Raw genomic sequence first — 13,652 nt, 5'->3', positions numbered from 1 at the left:
GCAAAGCCAGGAAAAATGGCATCAGAAACAAATGTAAATGACTCAGTAACTACTCTGAACATGGAAATCAACCTTGGCGTTCCTGAAATAGGCTTTGTTATGTAGCTCACAATTGGGGTGTAGACCACGGAAGATTTCTACTTTCGACTCAAAGTTAATGAGGATGCCGTGTTGAACAACAACAGAGATACAGTTTTTTTTTTGCTTTTGCACCTCTGTAGCGAGGCTTAACGCTCCATTGTGGTTTCTTGATATTGTTAAATGTCTTTGCTTGCTCCTGATTACGATCTAAATTATAGCATTGATAGGAGAATCAAGAAAGCATATTACAATTAAAAGTGCTGGTGTCGAAGATTAAACCCATCAGATTTTCCCCAAAGAACCTATGTACGTCGGTCTACGCTACTCAGGTGGGAACGAACCTCTCTGCGACACCTTGTCAGGCACGAATTGCATCAGACCTGCACCCCTGCGGATGACGATTAATTTTCATCAACCTCATTAATTTTGAAGATGAATTTATAGCCGTGGACAAAATAGCCAATTATCGTCCACGGCAGAATTCACTGGGCAGCAAATTGGTTTCTGTATGGGCGGAGAGCCCAGGGAGTGGAGTAGCTGTCTGTAAGTCTCTGCTGTCTGCCTCAAAGAGGAAGTCGGGTTATTTAGCTATAGGGTGAAGTGAGCGCTAGATGCATGCAGGTCCGGTTGTCACACTGGGATGCTGCCCTGTTCCCTCGGGGACGCAAAGGATTCAAGGTCCAGTAGCGTTGCAATTCAAGATGGCTTTGTTACAGCACGGTCCAGGAGACTCAGTGTACTAAGACAGCTGCTGTGAAAATACAATATTTTAATATCATGCTTTATGTGGGCTGAATTTCTTCCCTTCATAATTCAAGGCAACACAAATTGATGACAGAGGCTAAACAGTTCGCATTTTAAATTTGATGAAAACATTTGTCCCAATCAACTTCAGAATTTACAAAAGCCTATATGCTTGAGTTTTCACAAACCTGTCATTGTATGAAACGTTATTTATTTTATGATATTTTAATGCACCACAATGAAAATTTGAGTAGTTACACCAGCTCCAAAGATTGATTTAATTAACACAAATTGAGTTTTCCTCTAAATTACATTTAAAATACATGTTTTAATGTGGACAACAAGAATCAAAATTTGCAATTATCTTTCCATTTATCCAGTTTATTTGTCTGTGTGACGTTCTAACACAGTGTCCTAATTGAACAGCTGTCGAGGCCAGTCTTTGTTTAGTGGAGAGCATGGTTTGCTGCATTCATGCGGCCTGAAATGAATAGCATTATGTCATGCAGATGCCACACTGTCTGACGAGTGCATCTGTTCCCCTGTGTAGGTGACCAAGATGGTGAAGACGGTGACCACGCGGACGGTGCGTCAGGTGCCTCTGGGGCCCGATGGCTTACCTCTGCCCGAAGGCTCGTCCCCACTGGGCAGCTACACCGACTCCATCGACCGACGCTACATGAAGAATGGAGGCGATCGCTTCATCACCCCTCAAGCAACCTCCACCCTGACGCGCTCCTACAACAACTCTTACAACGATTCATATGGAGAGACACCCGAGAGCCAGTACGTTCGCCACTACGGCCTGCACGATGGCTACGCCGATTTGACTGACAACTACGGCAGCCTGTCACGCGGCGTCAACTTCCGGCCGCCGCGCTACCCCTACCTGCCCAACAGCTACCGGCCGGAGAACAGCTACACGCTGCCTATTCGCAAGGATGACTATGGCCATGTGGCCCAGCCCCAGGTGCCTATGGGTAGCAGCACTGTGGATCTGAACCGCTCGCAGCCCGAGCGCTTCCAGGCTGAGCCATATGGCCTGGAGGATGATCGCCGCAGCTTGGGCCCTGAAGAGGAGGAGCCGTACGAGCTGGAGCCCGACTATTCCACCGCCAACCGCCGCACTCTGCAGGGGGCCAACCGGGGTCGCACCCACCGGGAACCTCTTCGTGATATGCCCCGAGTCAGGTGAGGATGTATGCTCAAATGTTACCAGAGCAAAGGTTTGCTTTTAAGCGGAAACACATGGGTCTGCTATTCTACCTTAGAGAAAATATATCGCACAGATAAATTTGCATGAAAGTTATTTTTATACACCAGTACCTGGTGCTTATACTTAAGAAGCAAACAGATTGTGTCGCAGGATTCAGCCTACTGACAGGAGATAATGGAAGATGGGAAGATGTGCAACTTCATGCAGTGTACATGTTATTCTTTCTGCAAAGGACAGTGAGTTCTTAGGCGCAAGCGCAGGCTTTGCCTTGATATGAGAGCAGATTGTCCTGTTAAGATGAGAGAGAATAAAGAATACTTGTCTTGTTCTCACCCTGAAAAAGACTAGACTATACTCAGCGCAAGTAAACAGATGTCTCTTCTTCTTGAGCAACTTCCTTGAGAACGGAAGTGAGGAAAAACAAGTCTTTGATTGCCATTTTCCTGCAAAAGGACACTAAACAAGTGTTTGTGTCAGAGGTAAAGAGGCACATTATTTGAGACGTGAGGAGGGAAGGAAGGGTGGATAATGGGTATGAAGGGAGACTTGGAGAGGATAGGAGGCTTTTGTCAGTCATCTCTCAAAGCCTGTTTTGTGCAACCTTTGTTGAGATGAGTATAACCCCTGGCTTCAGCTGACAGGGAAAAAAAGCATGTTTGCCTCCAAAAATAAGATCCTCAATTGGACTCTTGTCTCTTAATAGTTTCCAATCATTTCATTGCTGCCCAAAGGGAGACCTGGGGAAGAAAATGTCCACCCTTGAGTAAATGGAAGCAGGGATTTGAAGTTGAGTTGTTGATGCAAGCAGAAGGATGTTTTTAAAGGTGCAAAATCCGAGATTGGGAGCATCTCGACCGCCTCTCAATGGCACAACATGTCGACGACGAGCCAGCAGCTCACACCACAAAGTGCTGACAGAGCTCACAGTGTCTACCTGAGGGGGGGCCAGACGGCGGGTGTTACGCTGCTGCAGCGACGCTGTCGGTCGGGATGGCGTTATCGGCTGTAACTGCTGTATGAGCAGTTACATAACTGATAACTGTCTGTCATGCCTAGTGGTCATGAGCTTACCAGTGGGGGACTCTTACATGCACTCACATGCAATAAAAAGCATGCATGACTGGCCTGGAGATGTCAACGAAACGAGGAGAAGCTCGGATAACAACACACGCAGAGGGAGAGCGACATCACTCTCTTAACTGATAGAAACGACGTCACTCTTTACAAAGCAAATAGTTGCTTACTGCTATATTTGCGTTCAGAATGTTAAATGTAGCTCCTTTAAGTACTCGGCACCTTTCTGTTAATCTCAGAGCAAAATGTTTGGGTCTGAAGCCAAATGTAAAGGAATAGAACAGAGGAGGTCAAGCAAGACAGGAGAGAGAGTGTGTGTGGGCGCTTTATGTCACGGTCAAAGGTGACAGTCTGCCGGCTTCATGACAGCGCCTAGGTTTAGCTTTTTGACCCCTCTTCATTAAGGTTATGTACACGGTCATGCGTTTACAGTAAACTGGGTTTAAAGACACCGAGATGGCTCTGACACTTGGACAGACACACACACACACACACAGACACATTCAAACACACACACACACACACACACACACAGACACAGTCTCTCACACACACACACACACACACACACACACACACACACACACACACACACACACACACACACACACACACACACACACACATTCTCTCTTTCTCCCTCTCTATCTCTCTCTCTTTTTCTCTCTCACTTACTCACTCACTCACTCACTCACTCACTCACTCACTCACACACACACACACACACACAGTCTCTCACACACACACACACACACACACACACACACACACACACACACACACACACACACACACATTCAAACACACACACACACACACACACACACACACACACACACACACACACACACACACACTAACGCTCAATAAAATTTTTTTCAGAAAATGATTCACTCTCCCATCCGCCTAGTGAGAGGCGCTTGCTGTGACAGGCAATTTGTAGCCTGCTTTACATGTGTCACAACACAGCCCAAACAGCCACATACACCCCTTCAGACACACACACACACACACGCACACACACACACACACACACACACACACACACACACACACACACACTGACAGCCGCTAACATGAATGCATAAACACAAACACATATGTTTGAAGCCTCTCTTGACTGGCTGCTCAGCTGCCTTTCTAATTGCAGCAGGAAATAAATCCAAAATATGTCTGTCTATCTTCTCTCCTCCTGCACTCAAATCAGTTAGCATCAAAACATCAGCATAGTGGAAGCATTTTTTCAGCCCTTCCAGAGTTCTCAGGCTCTCCCGTGAACTCACACTGCGATTACTATACTTCCAAGAAGGGACTCCAAAGTGCTGTAATGAATCTGGGAATTAAAGTGGTAATTGAAGCTTATCGTTGCAATGCAAGTCCTCAATTATGCTCCAACAAAGAATGAAGATGTTTCGTGCCCAAACGGCTTCCTGCATCGGCGGTAAACATTGCATTTTTTCTCTTCTGCCGAGTCCATCGTGTGTCCGGAATACAGATGTATCACTTTGAGTTTTTTTTAGATGTATGAGCATGCCTCATTCTTGGGTTTTAGTGTGAAGATAGCTAATGTACACTGATGCATACATTTAATGCAGAGGCTTTCATACAAGGCACCGGCAGTGACTGCATAGTTCTATCAGTATGAAAATGATATGAATCACACCTTTTTGGAAAGTGGTATAATCAACACCAAATCAAAATATATTTTATTCACAATTTATGAATATATGTGATGTCTTTGGCATGCATCTAAATACAGATTAAAGCCTCGTTCAATGTCACTTAGATCTTTTCATCTTGCTGTACAGTTTCCACATACAAGTTTTTTTTACTTCACCCCTGTTCAGGCTTTGCAGATAACATACCTGCTCTCTCTCTCTCTCTCTCTCTCTCTCTCTCTCTCTCTCTCTCTCTCTCTCTCTCTCTCTCTCTCTCTCTCTCGCTCTCTCTCTCTCTGGTTACGTGTGAGTGAGAGGAGGACGTGCGAGTGGCGTGGAGTTTTTGAAAGGTGTTTTCTTTGTATCCCGGTTTATTTTTTATTTATCGGGTTTTTGAGCAGTTTGACCGCCTGCCGTACGTGCAGTGCAGGTGGTCGGGCTGTACTGCTGACGTCGTGGTCGGGTGACCGGAGGTTTCCTGTGGGGTTCTCGGAGGAATGGCGTCCTCCGAGACGCCGCCTCCGTGTCTCCGGCAGGGAGTGCGGGTCGTCCCGCTGTGGAGCAGCGTGACGGTGGAGGAGGTGCTGCTGGCCGTAGGAGAGCAGGTCGGCTACGAGCAACTGGTCTTCGCGTCACGGATGAACGGAGCCGTAGTGGCGTTCCTGAAGGAGGAACACCTGGTGCAGCAGCTGATGGGGAGCGGCGTGTGGATCGGGGACGTGCGGGTGCAGGTGTCCCCGCTGTCGGCGGCCTCCACGAGGATCACCGTGTCCGGCGTCCCGCCGTTCATCCCAATTGAGGCGATCGTGAAGGAGCTAACAAAATATGGGAGAATGGCCAGTGGGCTGATTTGAGATGCTTGTTTGTGTGTCTTCCAGTCAATAAACGTCTTTTGAAAAATCAAAAAATCTCTCTCTCTCTCTCTCTCTCTCTCTCTCATTTTCTCTCTCTCTCTCTCTCTCTCTCTCTCTCTCTCTCTCTCTCTCTCTCTCTCTCTCTCTCTCTCTCTCTCTCTCTCTCTCTCTCTCTCTCTCTCTCTCTGTCTCTCTCTCCTGTCCCTCCCACTGTCTAAATGTGAGTGTCTTACTCCCTTTTCACCAATCCCAACCCATCCACTGTGTGTGTGTGGTGTGTGTGTGTGTGTGTGTGTGTGTGTGTGTGTGTGTGTGTGTGTGTGTGTGTGTGTGGTGTGTGTGTCCTCATGCCAGCTTGATTAATAGCTGCTTTTGAACTCTGCCAGACTACAGGGGCGTCTTTAAGCCAATCTCTAATGGCTCATCTCTCCTTGGGCGACCTGCTCCGCTGCACCTGCCCACCTACATTCAGGGGTCACTACACACACACACACACACACACACACACACACACAATAACATATAAACACACGTATCAGTACTCACATTTTCTCATCCCCTAATTGAGAGCGGGTGGGGTCTCATTCTGTTACAGCGGTGTCTTGTGGAAGTGATCTGGCCACGCTCTTCATGCCTAATACCATCAAGAGAGTTTCACTGGGAGCCATGTGGTGCGTTTAATATAACACATCCCCTCTGTCTTGTTTGAGGTTTCTTAGAAACATCCCCTAAAATTACTAAATTATAGAAGAAACTTCTCCTCTAATTGAATGAAGACAAACAGTGGTGGTAGTGGATAATGCCATTGAAAGTGCCCGAGAAATTTGTAGGTAGCAAAATATGAACTCACAAATGTTGCTGTTTATATTTCGTCTTCTTGCCTGACTCTTGTGGATCATAAAACAAGTATTGACAATAATTCAAAATAATTCATATGCTTGTCCGGAGCAGTCAGTCCTGAAACCCACAGAACAGTAATGTGTATATATGAAATGCAAACATCTTCTTGTGAGTGTCTAATGCTTCTCACTTGGCCTCCTTTAATGGGTCTGATGGGTAGAAGAGGGTCAGGCACAGCTGCGATTGAAGGATGACGAAAATAATTGACAGAAGATGAAGGGATGGAAGAACAGCGAGGATGTAACAAAGTCCGGGTGAATAAAGCGAGTGCTGAAGTTTGCCAACATGCATACATCTTGTGTCTGCTGCATCTGTTTATCTTTTCTTCTACTTCATTTGTGTTTGAGCAAAACAAGCACACACGTGCGTCCGTAGATGAGCACACAGATGCACAGAAATAGCCCGCACATCTAGCAGCTCGATTAACATGAGAAGAGTGATCTGCTGTAATCACGCTTAGAACATCGCGTCTGGCGACGGAGAGAGCCCTTTCACATCCTGTGAATACACCCCGCCCTGTACACACAATGGCGGCAATTTAAATGCAAATCCTGACATTCCCATCACTCAGCTGCACGACAAAATGCTTTACCAAAAGCCTCCGCCGCATCGGTCCAGATCTAAATGAGCCACGATCCGCACAACTGTACATCTCGTCTGTGTGTCGAAATGTGTCTGTGAGAGAAAGTGTGCGAGGGACAGAGTATGACAGATAATGAGAGAGCAAGTCAAAGACAGAGAGAGTGATACTGTGCATGTGAGAGATGGTGGTTATGTATTCATCTTTATGCGAAGGAGATGATACTGAGATTGTGTACTGCCCTTTCTTTAGCAGGGTTATTCCTGCCGCCTTGCCTTGTCATGTCCAATATCCCGGAGCTATCGAGAGCTGGTTGATGGCCTGCGTGTGTGGGAGTGTGTGTTCGTATCTCGGGTGCACTTAGGAAGCACCAGCACGTGCAAACATACCTGAAAATGTCCATATTTTTTCCATGCAGTCCGTCGTGCAGATAAGTGTTGTTGACAAACCTCAGAGCTGCAGTCTTCAAATGATGTGCTGTAATGAGGCTTGTTTGGCCCCTCCTCTCACACAGTGGTTACATGCTGCCAGTAGAGGTTTGTGGCTCCATAAAGCTGGAAAAACTACTAATAAAAGTTGAATGATCCAATCTAGATCCAATCTAGTTTAGGCAGAAAAATCATGCGCTTAATCAGTTTTTTCAACTTTGCCCAGCCCTAGTTACATGTTTTAATCATAAGGAACACCATTAGACCCGCAGTCACAGCTGTTCTTGACATGTGTAAAGTTTGCCATTCAGCGCCGTGTTATTTGTATTTGTTTAACTTGCTGCATTTGGACACAGGACTGTGTTCAACTGCGATGGTGCCTTGCTCCATCTCCATTAGTCCTCTTTCCGTCCATCTGAATATGGGTTTTAGTTACTTTTTCTCTCAGTTCACTTTGTATACGATTTCCCTGCCAGTAAAATGCACAAAGTTGTGCCATTAATGTCGATATGCTACTGCGAGTTAAAAAAAAGAAAAAGAAAGAGTAACCATAAGAGGAATACACCAGAGCTTAGGAGAGTCCCCCCCCCCTCCCCTCTTCCACAGCATGCCTGAGCAGAACTGTAAAAACAGGTAATTAACATAAAACTCATTAAAATTACACCTCGGTCTGGAATTCCCAGCCAACCGCCGGCGTTGGCCACCATTTTGTTGCACCACCAGCCACCATACATCAAAGATGGTGAGAGGAGACCAGCTGAATTATGTAACGCAGATAAACAAGTCTCAAGCTGTGGGGTGGGCGGAGGTGGGGGGGATGATAAAGGCTGTGCATAAGTACACAACCCTAATTAAATTCCTCTCCCCATGTCATAACTTCCCCCACCAAATATTCCACCATCCTTTTTACAACTCAGTGGTACGGGTAAATATTCCTTGCAACTTTTCTGCCTGTGTAAAATGTGACTCTCCTGACTCTATCCTCAGAGTTGGCCCTGAAAGTGAAAAATCGTTGCTATGATTAAAGAGTCTGAACTAAAATAAGTAGCCTGCACTGTCGCAAGTAGCAACAAATGATCTGTCATTGGAATTAAGCGGCAATCTTTTCGCCAATATCTCGAAAGATAATTGATGAGGATGCCGTTAGAGTCAAGAACCCAAGAGAACAGGTTGTAGATCCTAAACTCAGAGTTTTAGGAAATAGAGATTTATTGACAAGCGCCCTGTATGAACCCACAAAAAGCTGTTTCCTTCTTCCTCCCACACTTATTTGAGAGCCCGGTGCAGTTCCCAGCTTCCATGCTCGTGATCATAATGATGCTAATGCTAGCAGAGAGGTCCCAGAGAGATGGTCATTGACGTTTTAGCAACTGCATGCGAGTGATGAGCTCTGTCAACCGAGGAAGTCCTGCGGGCATCGCAACTACCCACAGTCCTCCCTGGGGGGACAGCGCAGCTCTTTTTATGTGTTCACTGTGGGAAGAGACATCAAATATCTTCTCTACTCTATATGGTGGCTTCCTAAAAAACCAAAAAAATCTTCACAAGATTTACTTTCAAATCTTTTACTTTGGGGATGCCTTTGTCTTTGTTTCTTTGTGAACTGCCTGTTTTTTTTTTCTTTGTGCAGTCCTTTCCTGTCTCTCAATCACTTCCTCTAAGACTTTATGTGTGTTGATGTCTGACATGTTTGTTGCTGCCACCTGACAGTGAGGAATAATAAGTGAAACATTGCTCATCTTATCGCTGTTATTGCAGGGAATTGCCACCGCGTAGCCTTTGACAGACTGGTTAATAACAGATCCAAAGCACAGATCACCGTGTGTCCCCCGCACTCTCTGTCCGGCACTCTTTTCCTTTTTTTTTTTACCCTCCATTGCCCACAACTTCTCACCTCTCACTCACCCTGTCCTCTGCTTTCCCTTTCCTATCTCATTAGTCTCTGATTCTCACCTCAGTTGGCTTCTCTCAAAGTCTTTACCCCGGCTGTCTAATTCTTCTCCCAGACAAATCTGTCTGAGTTGCCTTCACTTTACCTCGTCCATCTCCCTTGCGCTCACTGTCCTCTCCTCTTTCGTGTTCCAGAGGGTACCCGGACGAAGCCATCGAGGCAGAGCTGATTGATGAGCGCCACCCCTACATCCATGGCATTTATTCAGCACCGCTGGCCCAGCCGGAGAGGGGAAGCATGGCCAGTCTGGACCGCATGGGTGGCCGACGCTCACCGTCCATTGACAGCATCCGCAAGGACCCGCGCTGGCGTGACCCGGACCTCCCCGAGGTCATCGCCATGCTGGGCCACCCCATTGACCCGGTCAAGTCCAACGCTGCCGCCTACCTGCAGCACCTGTGCTACGAAAATGACAAGATTAAGAAGGATGTGCGTCAGCTGAAGGGGATTCCTGTTCTGGTGGGGCTTCTGGACCACCCCAAATCAGAAGTTCACCGCAAGGCTTGCGGTGCCTTGCGCAACATCTCCTACGGCAAGGACAATGACAACAAGGTGGCCATCAAGATCTGTGACGGCATCCCGGCCCTCGTCCGCCTGCTGAGGAAGACCAATGACATGGAAGTGCGAGAGCTCATCACCGGTAAGAACAAACGTTTTCATAATAAACAGAGTCATTCAAAATGACACAAAAAACATCATACTTCATAAATTGTGAATCAATACAGACATTTTATAGAAGTACCTAGTCATCAGGCAGCAAAACCATCTATTTAAATGTATGATTGATTATTTTTTATGAAAAGTGAAGTGAAAAATAACCAAAGCAGATGGTCGTCTCCACTTTATTGCTGATCACCACACGATAACGCATGTTCTGAATGGAGCAGGAATAAAAGCACTTTGGGAGATGAAATTGATCAGGAGAGGCATGGCTGGCAATTATTATTGTTTACTGTCTGAGAAGGATGTCGTGGTAATATTATCAAATCATGTTTTAGTTTTACATATGACAGTTAAGTGTCATTAAGATATGTGTGTTTGTCATTTTGCCTACATTTTCCATCTTGTGTCAGTGTCTGAAAAACATTTCCTAATAATGTGACTTAATTTGTCTCAACCACGTCACCCGTATTGTTTGAAATGAAGTGCTATGGATATGTTTCATTGCATTTCATGAGTCATACATCAACAACAGTTGCCTTGTCATAGGTGAAGGATTCTTATATCATCCACAAACCTCCTGCTTTACACTGCTGGCTGTCTCCTCCACTAACTGTAGGATTCCTCTTTCTGTCTGCCTAATTAGTCTTGACTCTCTTTCTATTAAAGTAAGTATAAAGTGCTGCTTTAAAGCCTTTTAAGATGATGTGACAGTACCTTAGTATGCCGGTCCTTTCCAATCACTGATCACAAACTACTGTCTGGGAATATACAGTTGGCTGCCATATTTCCATACTCGGCATAGTAATGCTGGGCTGAGTCATACTATATTAAGGGGAATATTTTTTCGTGGGTTTTCCACGCATCAGCGCAGTTCACAGTGAACTATTTTCTCATCTCCAACTATTTACATTATAGGATTAATTTGTGCCCCGGCATCCCATATGAAAAGATTCTCGCTGAATTAGCATTGGATTGCAAAAGTCCCCATATACTGTACTAGTGAGGGGAGATAACGTTGCTGTAATTCAATGCTTTAATTAGTCATTTTTTAAATTCTTGTGAGGACACATTTTGAGTAAATTGTCTTGGAGATGGCTCTTTTTACCACTTGTAACAAATGTTAATGAGCTAATTAGTCGTCATGTTGTAGAGCCCCTTTATTTCAATGAAGGATCACAAAGATCACCAATATACAGAATATAGAAAAAACTGATTTTTGATTACTTTACCATTATTACACTGTACTGTACGCACAAGGATATCTAAAGTGGAAATGTTCTCCCTAGAAAAGCAGATGACATACGAGCATTGATCAAGGAAAAGGCATGGGCTGCTTTGTGTCATAAAATATGTTTTAATGCCTTGAAGAGAAGCTATTGATTCAAACGCCATTATGGGATTTCTTCTCCTTGACCTGGTGAATGCCAAGGGAGGACTATAGTGGTGTGTGTGTCTTTCCATGGGCTCAACTAATCCCCAACATGATTGGTTTGACCTGACACACTTTGGCTGGTATGCACGCTCTGCCATCGGAGAAGGGGCTTTTGTTTTCAGTGTGCACGTATGAAAAATGAGAACTACTTTAAAGTGAGACGCTTGATCTTTATCGAAGTAACTGCCACATGTGAAACACAGTATATGTACCACCCTAAGACATATAAGGGAGTTACTTTTTTTCACTTTTTAGGTCATATTACATTTTAGGAAAGGGGAAGTTTTGGTCGCTATCAACAGTTTCGAGCTGGATGTCATTTTGTGAAGATACTGTATGAAAGGCTGAGGCCCGAAAGAGCAAACTCCAATATTGACAGCTTCAATCCAGAGGTATTGACAGTGATACCAGTCATTTAAACATCATGCTTGTTGAGCTGTGTGTGTGTGTGTGTGTGCGTGTGTGTGCGTGTGTGTGTGTGTGTGTGTGTGTGAGTAGCTTTCCTTTGCTGTGACAGAAGAGATGTTGCAGTGAGCGATGACTGTGCCGCAGCTAAAATGATTGCCTTTACAGCACCATGTTGCTCCCCATCGTAGCTAAAAATAACCCTGCACCACAAGACAAGGAGGACAGAATGGAGCGAGGCTTTTTTATTTTTTCTCCTCGATCCCTTCCTCACTCATTATGCACCCTCCTTCGCTCAATCTATTTTTTTTTTTACTTCTTCCTTCATTATATAGACTTTGTCTCTCTAGGTTTGCATTGCAAAGGCTCTGGCCCCAGTAAAAACAGGCCAGTCACAATGCAAGCTCAGCTTGCAGCCTTAGTCCATGTGGCTAGAATTGGCCATGTTTTTCTGCAATTTATTATGGGTTTTAAATATAGGCCCCTTTTCTTAGTCTATGTGTTTTAAGAGTTTTCCGTTGGAGTTGGAGCTGTCCCTGTAAAACCACACAGAGGTCTGTTTTCTGCAGTGGGAAACGGGTGATGTGGAAGGGAACAAGTGGTTTTATTTTCCAACATACAAGACAGTCAGACCAGTCGTTCATATTTTTAGAGCTTTGTACCATTCAGAGTAATTTGATTTTTCCTCCCAGAAGGCTCTGGGCTGTTTGTGCCCTCCAGCAATTCCCTCTCTGGAAATGTAGATTATTAAGCGGATTTGTCTCCTGTTCTTCCTGCAGGAGATGTCTGAGTTTTGTGGACTGACACTCAGGCAGGTGCTTGCTGCTTTGTCGTTTGGATGAAAAATGCATACAGAACAAGTTGGCAGGCCTTGAAGCTAAGAGAGATGATGTCTAGACACATGTGCCAAGGTTTTGCGGCCTGAGTTTAACATAATCTATACAGCACTATTTAGAGGATGTTTTGGTCTCAAGAACCTAAACGTTATCTAAGTACATTTCAGTTTTAACACCAACGGCCTCGGAGGACTAAAACATCACACATTCGATACTATATGGATCAACAATATAAATACTGTTGCGTTTTGGGCTCTACACCAAACAAACTGCATCGTATCAATCATGCTCCATTAGCCTGACACTAACTGGATCTTATGTGATTTTCAACATAAGGACAATTTGGGCTCAGTGTACCGGCCTCAACCCCCTATCAACATTTACACGCTGCTTTTACTTGGTGGGCCGTTACAGAGGATAGACACTTATACGCATCATAGAAGAGTAGAATGATATCTGAGAAGGGCAACCTACCTGAGGTCCCCCAACATGATCCACGAGACAACCTGCTGAGTTCATCAACGGTGTAAATATGTGCTTTTGTCAGTGTGTATGTATGTATGTATGTATGTATGTATGTATGTATGTATGCATGCATGCATATTGCACACTTCGCTTCGCCCTTCCTTTTAGACAAAGGTCTTCCTGGGGCTCTAACTCAGCACCCTGCCTGATGGTCCCTCCCAAATACACATATATACACATATCTTCTAATTATCTTATTGTAGCGGATGTTTGCCGTAGGAGACGACAGTGATTTCCCTTACTGAGGCCTCCTTCTCTTCCTCCTTCTTTAGCGCTAAGAGAGTGATAGTAGGCATACGGGCTGA

The 13,652-nt window shown here is 45.1% G+C and overlaps 1 protein-coding gene across 12 annotated transcripts in view; it reads left to right on the top strand.

Moving 5' to 3' along the window:
* The window catches only part of arvcfb (ARVCF delta catenin family member b), a 187,745-nt gene that overhangs the window by 122,353 nt on the left and 51,740 nt on the right, over positions 1 to 13,652 (top strand). For all 12 annotated transcript variants that reach the window (XM_068604477.1, XM_068604469.1, XM_068604468.1 and 9 more), the window contains 2 exons: positions 1,376 to 2,016; positions 9,621 to 10,126. In XM_068604477.1, coding sequence (XP_068460578.1) covers positions 1,376 to 2,016; positions 9,621 to 10,126 — 1,147 coding nt within the window. The remainder of the gene's footprint in view (positions 1 to 1,375; positions 2,017 to 9,620; positions 10,127 to 13,652) is intronic.

This window comes from Clinocottus analis, unplaced genomic scaffold (assembly GCF_023055335.1).
Source record: "Clinocottus analis isolate CAN_PGR_092001 unplaced genomic scaffold, fCliAna1.0.p SCAF_7, whole genome shotgun sequence".
In the NCBI taxonomy this organism is placed as follows: domain Eukaryota; kingdom Metazoa; phylum Chordata; class Actinopteri; order Perciformes; family Cottidae; genus Clinocottus; species Clinocottus analis.
This window is presented reverse-complemented; position numbering and strand designations above follow the sequence as displayed.